This window comes from Ictalurus punctatus, chromosome 25 (assembly GCF_001660625.3).
Source record: "Ictalurus punctatus breed USDA103 chromosome 25, Coco_2.0, whole genome shotgun sequence".
Classification (NCBI taxonomy): Eukaryota; Metazoa; Chordata; class Actinopteri; order Siluriformes; family Ictaluridae; genus Ictalurus; species Ictalurus punctatus.
The window spans coordinates 18,563,724-18,579,758 of record NC_030440.2 but is presented as its reverse complement, the minus strand read 5'-3'; the positions used below and the strand labels follow the sequence as shown (position 1 = coordinate 18,579,758).

The following is a 16,035-nucleotide window of genomic DNA, read 5'->3' as shown; positions in this document are numbered from 1 at the left end:
GGGGCCTGAGACTGGGAAGTAATCCAGAGTAAAGTAAAAATGTAGATCATTTTTAAAACTTTTGTTTTATACAGCATCATTAATTCGCAATAAAATGTCGTTTTTTGTTTGTTTGTTTTTTTAACTAAAAGCACACAGAACAACAAAAAGTAAAATACAGTAAATAATATGAATTCAAAAATTAACCATGAAATCAAAACAGTTAATTTATTTAGAGCTTGAAAGCAGAAGTGACATTTTGAAAAATCTTACCCCCTTTACAGCCAAATAAATACACCACTGAAAACATGTCCTACAGTGTCACCTAGTGGCTGTCTTTCATACTGTCCTTCATTTCTCATTTTATTTACTTCCTGTAAACATACTGTAAACTTCTACAGGTGTGCTCAGCTCCTGTAAATGCCGCTGTAGGATAATGAAACATTGTGGAATAGATTATAGAATTCCTGCTTTAAAGATCTTTTTTCCTCTTTGAGTGCACATGCCTGATGCACTCACCAGAGAACTGTACCATGAAGCAAGCTCAAAAAGCTTTGAGTGTGACACCACTTCACTTAACCGAACATGCTGCCTTAATCTGGGTTAATAACTCACTAAGTTCAGCCAGGCTTTCCTCACCTGTGGGTGTTCACTTTAAAGAGCAGAAGGGCACCGGAGTGTGATTGGAGTGATTAAGACCGTATATTTTACAGCGGAAGAGCAAACTATTATAATAAATTCCTATAAGAATTTAAATATATAATAACAACTAATATAAGAGAATGTAAGAACCCTTACAGATTCTGTCTCTTTGTGAGCAGGTTAGATGTGCAGAGTCCGTTACCACAGTGACTTACCTAGATAAAAACAGAGCCATGTTTGTAGTATGGATAAGCCAGAGTTTTAGCCAAAGTTAGCTTGTGAAATTCTGCAGGACATGTCAAGTGTTGGTCCTGCGAGATACATACAGGGGAAACAACTTCACAACTAAAACAAAGTATTTACACAAATGAATTAGTTAATAATAAATGTTGCACATAGTACAATTCACACCTAAAAAAAAAATAAATTAATAAATAAAAACAATAAATAAGGTGAGAATTTTCTTTAATAATAAAATTAACCGTGTTTGATAGTAAGCGAGCTAACATTATGCTAACCACTGTGTTACGAATACAGAGCAGAACAGTAATTTAGTGCATCGTAATGATTAAATAAGTGACTTAATAAAACGTGGGACTACTTTTACTCAACTCTAATCGATTGTTTTCCTGAAATGAGCATGCTCTACTAAAAGGCTACAGAAAGAGTGTTTCGTGTGTTTTTTCACCACTCAAAGCATTTCTACCAGTTATTAAATTAATTTTGTCAACTGCTGATTTATTTATTTATTTATTTATTTGTTTGTTTGTTTGTTTGTTTGTTTATTTCATTTCATTTACAGGAAATAAGAAGTTGTCCTTCAGGACTGATTATGTCCTCTGGGACTTTATTTTAATTCTGCTGTAGAGTGCTGGACATTCCTGTATGTTTCTGTTGTACTGAAGGTTCCGGTGTAAAATCTACAGGATATCCTACACCCTGACAGTGTGTCAGTGCGTCCTGCACGATCCCTGTGGGGGTTTTCTTGTTTGTTTTCTGTACATTTTCCTTTCGTTTTTCTTTCTATTGCAGACCAACATAACCGAAAGTGTTAACTTGTTGCTGAAGGTGTTGTTCGCAGCGGGGATTTAGCTGATTGGTTAGTGAGATTTTGGCACCATTCCTCTTTACGCTGATTGGCTAGTGCAGTTTTGGCGCCATTTCTGTTTAACTGCGTCTCTTTTTTTCCAGGAAGTGCTTGGTTTATTTAGATCACAGTTCAGCTCAGGTGAGAGCACACACACTGACTCAGCTCTGTGTAGACAATCTCCTGCTCATTCACAGGTAAGTGTATACTCCATTCTCACTAAACCGACTGATAAACATGAGAAATGATGCACTAAAGGCAGCTGATCTGAGTTATAAAGGCATCTGGTGTGTGAACGTTTAGTCCATTACCTGGGGGGTCAATACAGAAAGCTTTTAATCTGGTTTTTAAAAATCTTTCATTTGGGTTTAAATAGGCGACTCTGATGGAGAGATAATAAATTACTCGAGTGAAAGGGGGAAATGTGATTTATGTCGGGGGGATGAATTAGATATTTTCTTACCCACCGCGTTTAAAACTGAAGTGTGTACCAGCTTAGTTTAGTGATAACTGAATGATATAAAGACAGAAAACTGGTTGTGTTTGTATTTAATTTTCTAGTCTCCGATACCCCACAGTACAGTTGTTAAGGAGACTCGGCTCTCCCAGAGGAATGGTTTTGTATGGAACGCCAAAGGGGTCACAATCCACCACAAACACACGTGTTTTACTTTTATTACTATGACAGAAAGAATAAAATAGCAATGTAAATGCTAAAATATATCATATAAATTATATGTGGATTCGGGCAGAGAACTGAATGCCATGTGGGATTTGTTTATTTCTGTGCTATCCTCTAACACTGTTCTCTTTTTCTTTATCAGACGTCATGGCAGATCACAGTGAACGTTTTCTGAATCAACACAGACCTAAAATTATACAACGCACAAGAAATCCAATCGGTTTAGCCGATGCTCTGCTTGCTGCACACTGTGTTGGGAAAGAAATGTATGAAAAAATCCGAAAAGAAAAACTGGCAGCAGATCAAATGCGTGAAATTTACAAGTATCTCACGCTCAAAAAGCACTTTGACTGCACACATGATTGGTTGAAGGAGAACGAGCCCGATCTGTTGGAAGACCTGGGTAAGCCTCTTCCGGTCACAGAAATTATCAATCACAAAAAAAAAAAACTCTGCGAAATCCAGTATGAACTGCTGTTCAGTGTAAAAAAAAAAATTTGTTGTAAATTTTATAAAATAGCACAGGTACTGTTAAGTTAATAATAGACATTTTGTTAATATCATTAATATTCATTTCACTCAGTTTGACAGTTAGTGACAGTTTTGTATTTACTTCACACAGAAAACAGCGACACAGAGGCTGCAGCACCACAGAGTAAGTTCCTGTAATATTTGTATTCCAGAGTCGTTTTCAGACTATTATAAGTCAAATATTTATGCAATATTTATCTCAGTGTTTAGACATGGGGTTATACAGCTTCAGACTTTCTGAGCTCCACATTCAGATTGTTAACATCATCTGAATGTAGCTCATGTCAGAGTTTTCTTGAGTAGAAGCATCTGAGACAGTTTTACATTTATCTCCTTTACACAACTGAGCAGTTGAAGGTTAATGGCCTTGCTCAAGGGCCCAGCAGTGGCAGATTGGCAGTGCTGGGATTTGAACTCATGACCTTCTCATAAGTAGTCCAACATTTTAACCACTAAATGCCTTATAGCATTTAAACACAAACACACCTTTAAACACACACACACAAAAAAAGGAATAGAAAATGCACCCTGAAGTAGCAGTCTGTATAACGTAAAAGCAAGAAACAATTTAAAATTTAAAAATAAAAAGCCTAATATGATATATGAATGAGAAGATGGCAAGTGTTGAAATAAATCTCTCAGGAGTCTAATATATTTCCAATATATTGCTGCATGAATAGGCCAATTATAATGATTACATTAATCACTGGTTTAATTTAACAAAATGGCTTCCACACTCATTATTCTGCAGGGAGTAAAGTATTCAGACATGACAAATGAACAACAGTAGCACTTTATTGCAAAGCTGTTGTTTACAATTACAGCCTCTTTCTCCAAATTAAAACTTCCTTTCTCCAGAGTATATTGTTCCAGAGTTCTGAATTATCTAAATATATATTTTTAGCAGAGGCGTTTAGTGTGAGATGCAGGAACTGAGATGATTGTGGTGTAACTGTTGTTCCTGCTGCTTTCAGGTCACCCTGCAACTCTTTTAAAGTGACTACTGACTTCTCTCTATCATTAGTCTGAGAGAGCATTGTAAATTTCTGTGTGGTTCACCTGTCTGGATAAGATTAGCTGTGGTTTCATGAACGTTCCACCTGCATATTATCAAGTTAATTGTACAGACAAGGATGTTTAAGGTTTTTGCTATGGCTCTTCATTCAAGACAATATCACATGAGAACATTGCACTTAAGTTCACGCTCAGAATCACATGTAATTGAAAAACATTCAGACTCCGCCCAATATGAATAGTTTTCATGTAACTTCTAAATAGCGCTTATGTCTGGTTACATTTGAGGTCAGAATACAGATGTGTGCGATTTCAGAGTTAAATCCTCACTGTGTGTTTAACCCAACTCTGAATACAGCCCTGTGCGTCAAGTTGTTTAGGTGGTACTTGCTTGATTAGATGGTTTATGATTTCTAAAATATATTGTTTTCATTTTTAAACACACAGCAAAAAGATCCAGGGGCAACACTAATCAAACTGTGGATGAAACAGATAATAATCATACAGGATTTGGTAAGTTTGGAAGTTTCATTTCTATTAAGAAAATGAAAGCAGATAATTAATATTTTAAAGTTTTATATTTCTGGATGTGAAACACAGTAATTGTTCTTTAGATTATACATTATTCTAAATAAAAGTGTAAAACATGCGTATTATTTAATCTAAGTTATCTACTGTAAGAATCTAAGACTTGTCTTAATCTCTTCAGTTTCTGACAATTAAACAGAATGACATTAATAACATCAACTTTGTCTGAAACTGAAACAGATCTCAAGATGATATCTACCTTCGCCAAACTAGAAAAGTGGGTCTCTGAAGATGAACACAGCCAAAAACTGATCAGTGACTTGGAGAGAAAGATTGGAGGAGATAACATGAAGGATTTGGAAAAAGAGTTAAATGACAAAGAACTGAAAAATAACTTGTGCTTCAATGCTATGAATATTGACAATATCAGGAAAAATAAGGAACTCGAGGATTTTCTCATTACAAAAAGTAATGCAAAATTTCCTAAACTGACATTTAGCATGTTTTTTAAGAAAAGCAGATCTGCGTCATCAGGTAAAAAAGCTGAACGCTCCACTGGTCATGACGAGCCCATGGACACAGACATTAATGAGAATAAAGATAACATGGATGTGCAGGAAACACACTCTGATGAGAAGGATGGGCAACCTCAACCTCCAGGCCAATCTCAAAATGTGTCTCCAAAATGCCCAAGTGAGCCAATCACCAAAAACGAAACTCTGCTAGAAGACACTAACTCAGATAACGCTGAGCATTTTCGTGCAGAGCTGCTGCACAAAACCAGTCCAGCTTCAGCATCTGATAATATGCCAAGCAAAGGCTCATGGGATACACAGGAGAAGAGTGAAGCTGAGATCAAAGCACAAAATAAGGACACATCCATGCCAGCTCCAGAAGAAACAAAGCTTCAGGAGAGAGATGGCAGCAGTACGGAGTTGCACACAGGCACATCTGGAGCAGTGAAAGATCCGACAGGAAAATCTTCATGCAGCAATACTGAATCTGCTTTAGCAACAAACAAGAGGGGAAAGAGCAAGGAAAATGTGCTCAAGAAGAAAAATTGCATAAACAATCTGTTTCTTAATTGGGCAGAGGGACAATGTAATGGCTGTAAGGAAGAGTTCATGAACCCAGTTGACCAGATCTCAATTATAAACAAGGCAGAACACCGCGATTATCCATGCTTTACTGCTGAAAATGTCAGAGTGTTTAAGAACCCAAAATCATGTGAAAGCCATATCATCTTTATCACCAATGAAAAAGTCTCCAATACCATGCTTCATTATGTCATGTTTGTGTGTGACATTAAGAAAGCAATGATCTTCGTTCCCAAAGAAAAGGAGATTGAATATGATGAGAGCTTCATACCTATAAACAAGTGTAAAAGGTTCATTTTTGAAGCGTTCGCTCCCGCTCTTGCAATGTTCAAAAAGATTCAGAAAGAAAAGCTTTTCTCAATCAAAAACAAAAACTGTTTTCGAGTTTGAATACCCCACCCACCCACCTCTGCCACTTACTCCACTAGGGGTTCAACAGAGGGCTGTAAACTCAACAACTGAGTATATGTGTTAATGTTAAACTGGAACCATGTGTCTTTACAGAAGAATTAATCTGTCATGGTTCTGGGCTGGAGTCAGTTCTCGCAACGCTCTGTGTGTATTGTGTATATATCTGAATAATCTCATATAGGATGTGATTGGGGGAGTTCATTTACCGTCAGATGCAAAGCGCTTTAGTTTAATGGTGTTCATTAGGGATGCTCCGATCAGGATTTTTACGACCAAAACTGATCCAGATACCAGTCTTTTTTTATTTAAACTTTAATCAGGAGGTCTATCATTAGCAATGAGAAATACTGTTGGTTAATTGATAAATAAACAAGCATAAAATATTTATTTTTAAATATCTTAAATAATGAAGAGTCCTAATTAAAAGTAGACTAACACAAGCATGATCAATATTAGGAAAAAGGCTAATAGCTTTCTAATGAGATAGCGAACTAAGCATAATGTCAAATTGATATTAAATGTAACACATACTAATTAAACATTATTTCATTTCTCATTTTACTTATATTTTATGAAGTTATTATAATATCTATTTTTTTATATTAAAAGATTTATTTTTAACTAAGCACATTTTCTGTCTTTACATTTTAGTAGTTTATTTTTGTTTGTTTATCAGTTTTAGATCAGTTCCCCAGTACAGTCTGCTGATAATATTGTGTTTTGGGGAGGGATAAATCAAAACATGGAAACGGGAATGACTGTTCTGGAGATATCTGGCAACCGTGAGTTTAAATGAAGTCAGTGCTCTTGTAGAGTTGGTGTAGAGACTGAAGGAGAGAGTCAGTGTACTGTATGTTTACAGACTGAACAGTTCTACTCTTGATTATGATTGGTGAGGAATTATTTAATAAAGAAGTTTGAATTAAACCCACCTTGTAGCATTAGCATTATTATTTATTTACTCCGCCCGACGGCACTGTGATTTGATTTGTATAACACTTTTTACAATGGACACGTCTCAAATGTCTCAAAGAAGCTTTCTTTCTCCACACTTTGGATATATATATATATATATATATAATCTTGCATTTATTTTTGTTGGTGTAAAGTTACTGTAAATGTATGTAACTGGTACTGGTGGCTATTAGAACTTAAATGGTTTTTCTTTAACAGGCTTTCTCCTGTCTGGCGCCCAATTAATTTAATTATTGATTTAAGTTGTTTTCCTGGGAGCCGCCACCGTTACAGGATCAGGAAGCTGTCACAGGGTTGTGACAAACATACAATTACATGCATAACTCCAGATGTGTTAACACAAGTTGACACATCATGAGTGGGAGAGCTGACTCTGTGTGCATTTATAAAGAAAATGGCAATCATGTGAAGGATTTTTTTTTAATTAATTAAAAATAAAAAAAAAAGTGTTAATATGTCCCTATGTATTGAGACTTGTGGGACACCCTGTAGATCATTAATGTTATATTTTATTTATGGACTGCTCAGCCTTATGTCATACCAAATGACATAATGCTATAGTTAGACGGTGTGTAGGAAGGTAAACTTTCATACTTTCAACAGAAAATAAGAAAATAACAGACAGCAGAGATGAAAGAAATGAAAAGGCAAAAAGTTATTTTAATTTAATGCTGAGGCTTTTAAATGATTAGTTTAGTGATAATTGAACAATATAATTGGCAAATAATAAATAAATACAGTATTTTGGCATGTGGATATTATTTTTTAAATGACAGTAAAAGCATTGTTTGACTTTAGATAAAGCCTGGATTATACTTGCTTTTAATGAGTCATATACAAGATGGCTGCCTCAATAACGTACACTCTGTTTTCATGATAAGACTGATTAACATACCAGAGACACTGATGACACTGCTGCTGTTCCCACCATCTTCCACCAAGATAAACAGTAAAGTTACAGCCTCCACAGTTGCCATGTTCAGTATTTATTTGCAGAATCGGAAGTAAGCGAGCAAAATATTCCTGTGTCAGAAATGGTTCAGTGCTATAGTGCCCCCTAGTGGATAGAGCTTTGACCCAGTGGGTAGCATGTTGAAACAAAATGCTATGCACATTTATGTCGAAGATTCCAGGTAAGATAAAAAAAAAAATTTCAAAAAAATTTTTTTTAAAGATCACTGGGGAGAAACATGAAATACACAGATAGTATTACTTTTCATATATGACTTGAGGAAAACCTGCTACACAGAAAAGCAAAACCTTCTTTGCCTTTCCCTTACATCGCTTTAAACCTTGTTTATATTTCTGCATTATCGCATATTTACATCTTTGCGTTGCAGAACAGAGAGGGGCATCATGGCTAACGCACAGTCCTTCCACAAGCTAACTACACATTGTGCTCATCTGTAGTGCTATGCATCAGGTGTAAACTGATTTTGTACTCAAAGTTGTACAACGGTGACGTTTCTTCTGTGGGTTAAATCAAAATTAGATTAATATAGTTTAAATCAGACTATATATATACTTTACATTGTAGAAAAATGTTATTTCTTCAGTTTCTTCATTAAAAAGATATAATGAAATATGTATAAAAATGTGAGGGGTGTACTCACTTTTGTGAGAAACTATATATATATATATATATATATATATATATATATATATGCACACACACACACACAGTGAGGGAAAGAAGTATTTGATCCCCTGCTGATTTTGTACGTTTGCCCACTGACAAAGAAATGATCAGTCTATAATTTTAATGGTAGATTTATTTGAACAGCGAGAGACAGAATAACAACAAAAAAATCCAGAAAAACGCACGTCAAAAATGTTATACATTAATTTGCATTTTAATGAGGGAAATAAGTATTTGACCCCTCTGCAAAACATGACTTAGTACTTGGTGGCAAAACCCTTGTTGGCAATCACAGAGGTCAGACATTTCTTGTAGTTGGCCACCAGGTTTGCACACATCTCAGGAGGGATTTTGTCCCACTCCTCTTTGCAGATCTTCACCAAGTCATTAAGGTTTCGAGGCTGACGTTTGGCAACTCGAACCTTCAGCTCTCTCCACAGATTTTCTATGGGATTAAGGTCTGGAGACTGGCTAGGCCACTCCAGGACCTTAATGTGCTTCTTCTTGAGCCACTCCTTTGTTGCCTTGGCCGTGTGTTTTGGGTCATTGTCATGCTGGAATACCCATCCACGACCCATTTTCAATGCCCTGTCTGAGGGAAGGAGGTTCTCACCCAAGATTTGACGGTACATGGCCCCGTCCATCGTCCCTTTGATGCGGTGAAGTTGTCCTGTCCCCTTAGCAGAAAAACACCCCCAAAGCGTAATGTTTCCACCTCCATGTTTGACGGTGGGGATGGTGTTCCAGGGGTCATAGGCAACATTCCTCCTCCTCCAAACACGGCGAGTTGAGTTGATGCCAAAGAACTCCATTTTGGTCTCATCTGACCTCAACACTTTCACCCAGTTGTCCTCTGAATCATTCAGATGTTCAGTGGCAAACTTCAGACGGGCATGTATATGTGCTTTCTTGAGCAGCGGACCTTGCGCGCGCTGCAGGATTTCAGTCCTTCACGGCGTAGTGTGTTACCAATTGTTTTCTTGGTGACTATGGTCCCAGCTGCCTTGAGATCATTGATAAGATCCTCCCGTGTAGTTCTGGGCTGATTCCTCACTGTTCTCATGATCAATGCAACTCCACGAGGTGAGATCTTGCATGGAGCCCCAGGCAGAGGGAGATTGACAGTTCTTTTGTGTTTCTTCCATTTGCGAATAATCGCACCAACTGTTGTCCCTTTCTCACCAAGCTGCTTGGCAATGGTCTTGTAGCCCATTCCAGACTTGTGTAGGTCTACAATCTTGTCCCTGACATCCTTGGAGAGCTCTTTGGTCTTGGCCATGGTGGAGAGTTTGGAATCTGATTGATTGATTGCTTCTGTGGACAGGTGTCTTTTATACAGGTAACAAACTGATATTAGGAGAACTCCCTTTAACAGTGTGCTCCTAATCTCAGCTCGTTACCTGTATAAAAGACACCTGGGAGCCAGAAATCTTTCTGATTGAGAGGGGGTCAAATACTTTTTACCCTCATTAAAATGCAAATTAATTTATAAAATTTTTGACATGCGTTTTTCTGGATTTTTTTGTTGTTATTCTGTCTCTCACTGTTCAAATACAACTACCATTAAAATTATAGACTGATCATTTCTTTGTCAGTGGGCAAATGTACAAAATCAGCAGGGGATCAAATACTTCTTTCCCTCACTGTGTGTATGTATATGTGTGTGTGTGTATATATATATATATATATATATATATATATATATATATATATATATATATATATATATATATATATATATATATATATATATATATATATATATATATATATAAAATTTTAAAATAATTAATCAGATACATAATGAACTCAGTGACTAAAGTGTAAATATAGATTCAGGCAGAGAATTGAATGTCGTGTGAATGTTTAGTTCAGTTTTGTTCTTTACTCTGTAGTGACCTGGTTATACTCTAAATCATTTTTTTTTTCCTTTAGCAGTCAACATGGTAGATAAAAAACGTTTTCTGGTGAAACACATAGAGAAAATCGTACAAAAGACAAACAATCCAATGAATCTGGCTGATGCTCTGGTTGGCAAGAACTTGATTGACCAGGAAACATTAGAGAAGATCCATGCCCAGAAAACCAATCAAGAAAAAACCCGTAACATTTATATGAGGCTCAATAGTAAAACACACTTTGACTGCATGTATGATTGGTTCAAGAATAAAGAGCCACATCTGTTTGAAGAATTGGGTAAGTCTCTTAAAATGTAGTGTTGTACATTTTCTCCAGTATCACATGACCTCATAAATATGCAGAACATTTTTAGGAACATGTATTTTATTAATACCATTCATGTTCATTTCACTCAGTTTGAAGATTTGTGACAGTTTTATATTTACATAGAAAACGACGACACTGAGGCTGAAGCACCACGGAGTAAGTAACTGTGATATTTTTATTAAAGGGTCGCAAGAGTCAGCAATTCACATCCAAAATATTTACGCAATATTTAAATCAATATTAATGTGGGAAAAGTTCCTCATATTTAGAGTCCGGTTATGAAGCTGTCTAACTCTTCATTCAGAATATTAAAATCACCTGCAAACAGTTTACACTACCAAGCGTATCTGATTGTTCTGTAGTAGAAATGTACTGAATGTGATTTTTTTAATAGTATCTTTACCACCACCTTAAAACTCAATCAGCAATAAAAAAAAATAAGTTAAAAATAAGTACACCCCATGGAAATTGTTGAATGGTTTTTTTACATATTTGGACGAGCAAACATTTGATCATCTTTGAAACAGTGCCTATTAATGAAGTTGATATACTTGAAAAAACCTGCAAGAACAATTAGCTTTTACGGTCATTTATTCAATAAAAATATCAAGTGCACCCTTGGCCTCGGAAACTAACAATGCCCCCTTTAGCAGAAATACCTTTTCTGCATTTTGCATAATTGTCCACCAGGCTTGCTGGATTTTTTGACCACTCTTCCATGCAATATTCTTTCAGTTTCAAGATGTTTGAGGGTTTTCTTGCATGTATTGCTCATTTCAAATCCCCCTACATTATTTCATCCATCCATCCATTTTCTGTACCGCTCATCCTTATTGGATCGTGGGGAGCCTGGAGCCTATCCCAAGGGGCATGGGGCACAAGGCGGGGGCCATCGCAGGGCACAATCACACACCATTCATACACTATGGACACGCCAATCAGGTTACAATGCATGTCTTTGGACTGGGGGAGGAAACCGGAGTGCCGAAGCATGGGGAGAACATGCAAACTTCGCACACACAGGGCCGTGGGTACACGGTCTGCACCAAACATGTCTGCTGTTACTTTGACCAAACAACTCTATCTTTGATTCATCTGTCCAGAGCAAATTATTCCAAAAGGCCTGGTCTTTGTTTATATGCTCATTGGCAAACTGTAGTCTTGGCTTTTTCCTGCCACGCCTCCCATGCAGGTCAAATCTGTGCAATCTCTTTCTGATTGTAGAAGCATGCACTTTTGCACCAGCAATTGTGAGGCTTACGAGCAGATCCTGTGATAAAATTTTGGTGTTCTTGGAGACTTCTTTTTGCATCAGACGGTCTGCTATTGGGCTGAATTTGCTGGAACAGCCGGTCCTGGACAAATTGGCAGTTGTTTGAAATCTGAGAGACTTGTAGATTATTTTCCTTACAGTGGATTGATGTATTTCAAATAAATTTCAAATCCTTTGCCAGACTCATAGGCGTCTGCAGCCTGTGATTTGCAGTGGCTAGTGGGATGTAGTTCTCTTTTACCGGCGCTGACATGGTCATTTGCACTGGAACTATGTTAAATAACTAAAACAGAAGATTCAGAATATGTAGTTCCCCTCATTTGAGATGATAACATGCAAGAAATAAAATCCAAGGAAAAAATCACATGCGACACATTTTAGTCAGTTAAGGCTCTGGGTTACTGATCGCAAGATCGGAGGTTCAAGCCCCAGCACTGCCAAGCTGCCACGGTTGGGCCCTTGATCAAGGCCCTCTCTGCTCCAGGTCTGACCCCAGCTTCCTGACAGGCTGGGGTATGCGAAGCAAACAATTTCACTGTGCTCTACTGTATATGTGACCAATAAAGACTCATTATCATTAAGTCTTGATACTGATGTGCACAATTTTAGTAATAAATCACTTAACTGAACTCTGAAGACTTTCAGACTTTGTGTCTTATGTTGCTTTAGATGGTACTTCTGTCATTTGGAGATTTATGATTTTTTATATTTGTTTTAATTTTTTAAATGTACAGAAAAATGCGTCAGACTCGAGGATGAGGATGAAACAGATAATAATCTTACAGGATTTCCCGGTAAATTTACAAGTTGTATTCCTGGTAAGAAACAGCAGCTGTTACTTAATATTTTGAAAGTTTTCGATTTCTGGATGTGAACTGTTAAAATTTATAAATTGTTGTAAAGTCAGGTGAAAAATATTCTTAATGTGTATAGTCTTATGTAGGTTAAAATAATTATATACAGACTTTTTTAACCTCTTCTGTTTCTCACAATAAATCAAAATGACTGTATTAACATCATCTTCATCAGAATCTGAAAGAGATCTCCGGACGATATCCACCTTCGCCAAACTGGAAGAATGGGTGTCGAAACCAGAAATCAGCCAAAAGATGATCAGTGACTTGGAGAGAAAACTTGGTGATGAAGGCATGGCAGCTTTGAGAAAAGAATTAAAGCTTAAAGAACCAAGAAATAGTTTATGCTTCAATGCGTCCAATATTGATGATATCAGGAAAAATAAGGAACTTGAAAGATTTCTCAACACAACACAGAACGCAAAATTTCCTAAACTGACATATGACATGTGGTTTAAGAAACGTGCCTCTGCCTCATCAGGAAACAGAGCTCAAAGCTCCATTGATTATAATGAGTGCATAGAGGCGATGACCGATTTAAGCAGCAGTGGAGTTGGATCTTCATTAAACTCAAGTCTTAATAATAGCTACTCTGCAGTCAGTTTCAACTATTTACCACAAAATGATGACGGATTGCCAGATGAAGATTGCAGATACACTGGAGACGTGGATATTATGATTCATGAAAATAAAGACAAAGAGAGTGAGTTCAAAACCCCTGAAAAGCTCCTTGGTGGATCATTCATCCAAATGGACCCTGAGGTCAATGCTGATGCACCATCACAAGAACCTGTGAACATGCAGAATACACACATTGATGAGATGGAAGAGCGATCTCAAAGATCATATGTTCCAAATGTCATGAGGAATGAAGATGAATCTCTGCAACAAAATCAGCGAATCACAAAGAAAGAAACGCCACTAGATGTTGAACTTGGAAGCATGGATTTGCAGGAAATACAAGTTGATGAGATGGATGATGAACCTCAAAGATCATCTGTTCCAAATTACCCAAGGCATGAGGATGTGTCTCTGCACCAAAATCAGTCAATCGCCAAAAATGAAACACCACTAAAAGATGGACTTGGAAGCACGGACTTTCAGGATGCACACATTGACAAGATGGAGGAGGAACCTCAAAGATCAAATGTTCTGATGCATTCCGCATCGCTGCACCAAAATGAGTCAGTCGTTAAAAGCAAAATCCCACTAGAAGGCAGATGTGGGAACATGCACATGCAGCAAAATGAGCAAGAAAATATGCAGGTTAACCCTGGGCCTTTTCTTTCAACGCAGCTGCAGAAGAACAGTCCAGGTTCCGCATCAGAGCATACGGAAAGCAATGGCACAGAGAGCTCGATGCTAAATAAAGACACAGCCATACTAGCTAAAAACGGAGATGTGAAAGATCGGATCGAAACTTCAAAAAAGAGGGCAAACTCAAAATACCAGAAGGAAAAGAAGAAAGAAGAAAAGGATAAACGGCTTCGTGACTGGGCACTGAGACAATGTAATAACCGTGAAGAGGACTTAAAGAACATATTTGACCAGATCTCAATTATAAACATGGCAGAACTCAGCGATTATCCATGCTTTACTGCTGAAAATGTCATGGTGTATAAATACTTAACTCCCGAGAGCCAAATTATCTTCATCACCGATGACAATACCTCCGTCAAAACTAGGACCACGGTCCATTACCAAATGTTTGTGTGTAAGATTAAGAGAGCCATACTCTTAGGTCCTAAAGAACCTTGCGAACAGGAGATTCCATATAAGATATCTCAAGTGCCTATAGATAAGTGTACAGATTTTATTTTCAAAGCGTTCGCTCCTGCTCTTACGGTGTACAAAGAGATTCAGAAAGAAGAGAAACTGTACTCTCTCATCTGAGTGCAGTCGGGGTGTTATTCCACTAGAGCAGTGTAGAGCGCTGCAAATTCAGCTACTGACAAAATGTTATTGTGACGCTATAACTATGTTGTGGGATTATTTTATTAATTTTAAGAACAGTTTAATTAAATTCATTTCTGTAACTTCACTTCACTCATGAACACTTGCCTTGGGTCATGATGTTCTGTCCTTGTACATGTTTTTCTCCTACCTTCACCATCTGCATTATCTGTGTGGGCCTCTTTCTCACACACACACACACACACACACACACACACACACACACACACACACACACACACACACACACACACACACACACACACACACACACACACACACACACACACACACACACACACACACACACACCCACCCACCAGTATAAAAGCTTGTTTTGTCTGATTTTTGTTTAGACTATAGAACGCCCAGGTTGTCTTAATAAACCATCTATTTTATTAAAACCTGCATCCTGGTCTCCCGAGTCTGCACATATCTTACTTCTAATGAAACTGCAGCATTCTGATGCATTTACAGTCAGGTCCATAAGTATTTGGACAGTGATGCAATTTTCATGATTTTGCCTGTGTACACATTTGAAATGAAGCAGTCGAGATGTGATTGAAGTGTAGACTTACAGATTTAATTCAAGGGGTTCAACAAAAATATTACATTAACCATTTAAGAATTACAGCATTTTTTACAGAGTCCCTCCATTTTTACAGACTGAAAAGTAATTGGACAATTGACTGATGTTCCATGGCCAGGTGTTCCATGGCCAGGTGTTTCATGGCCAGGTGTGGCCTGTTTCCTCGTTATTCCATGACAAATTAAGGAGATAAAAGGCCTGGAGTTGAATTTGCATTCGATAGCTGAAGAAGAGGAAGAAGCTTTTATTGATCACATATGTATTTCAGCACAGTGAAATTCTCTGACTTAACCTGAACGTGTGAATCATTACATGCCTTATTGCTAAAATTTCTAAAATTTTAATACAAATAGCCAGTCGACCCGCACACAGATAATAGTTTATTGGAGGGTCAGATTAGCTAATGTAAAAAAATAACTTTTTGTTCATATCAAACAGTAAAAATGAATATTTACCAGCCACTGTGGCAGGTGGAGGAAAAACTGAATTTCAGACCCTGCTGCCAGTGGAACTGGGTCAGTGGTGTTTATTGATGATGTGAGTGCTGATAGAAGG

The 16,035-nt window shown here is 37.3% G+C and overlaps 1 protein-coding gene across 1 annotated transcript; it reads left to right on the top strand.

The window, feature by feature from the left end:
- The first annotated feature begins 1,706 nt into the window (after nucleotides 1–1,706).
- LOC108257670 (uncharacterized) lies at nucleotides 1,707–15,299 on the top strand. The gene is made up of 5 exons (XM_017455600.3): nucleotides 1,707–1,905; nucleotides 10,521–10,781; nucleotides 10,935–10,967; nucleotides 12,819–12,878; nucleotides 13,114–15,299. Exons 2-5 carry the CDS (start codon nucleotides 10,529–10,531, stop codon nucleotides 14,829–14,831), a joined length of 2,064 nt encoding a protein of 687 aa, XP_017311089.1. The 5' UTR covers nucleotides 1,707–1,905; nucleotides 10,521–10,528; the 3' UTR covers nucleotides 14,832–15,299.
- Nucleotides 15,300–16,035: the final 736 nt, after the last annotated feature.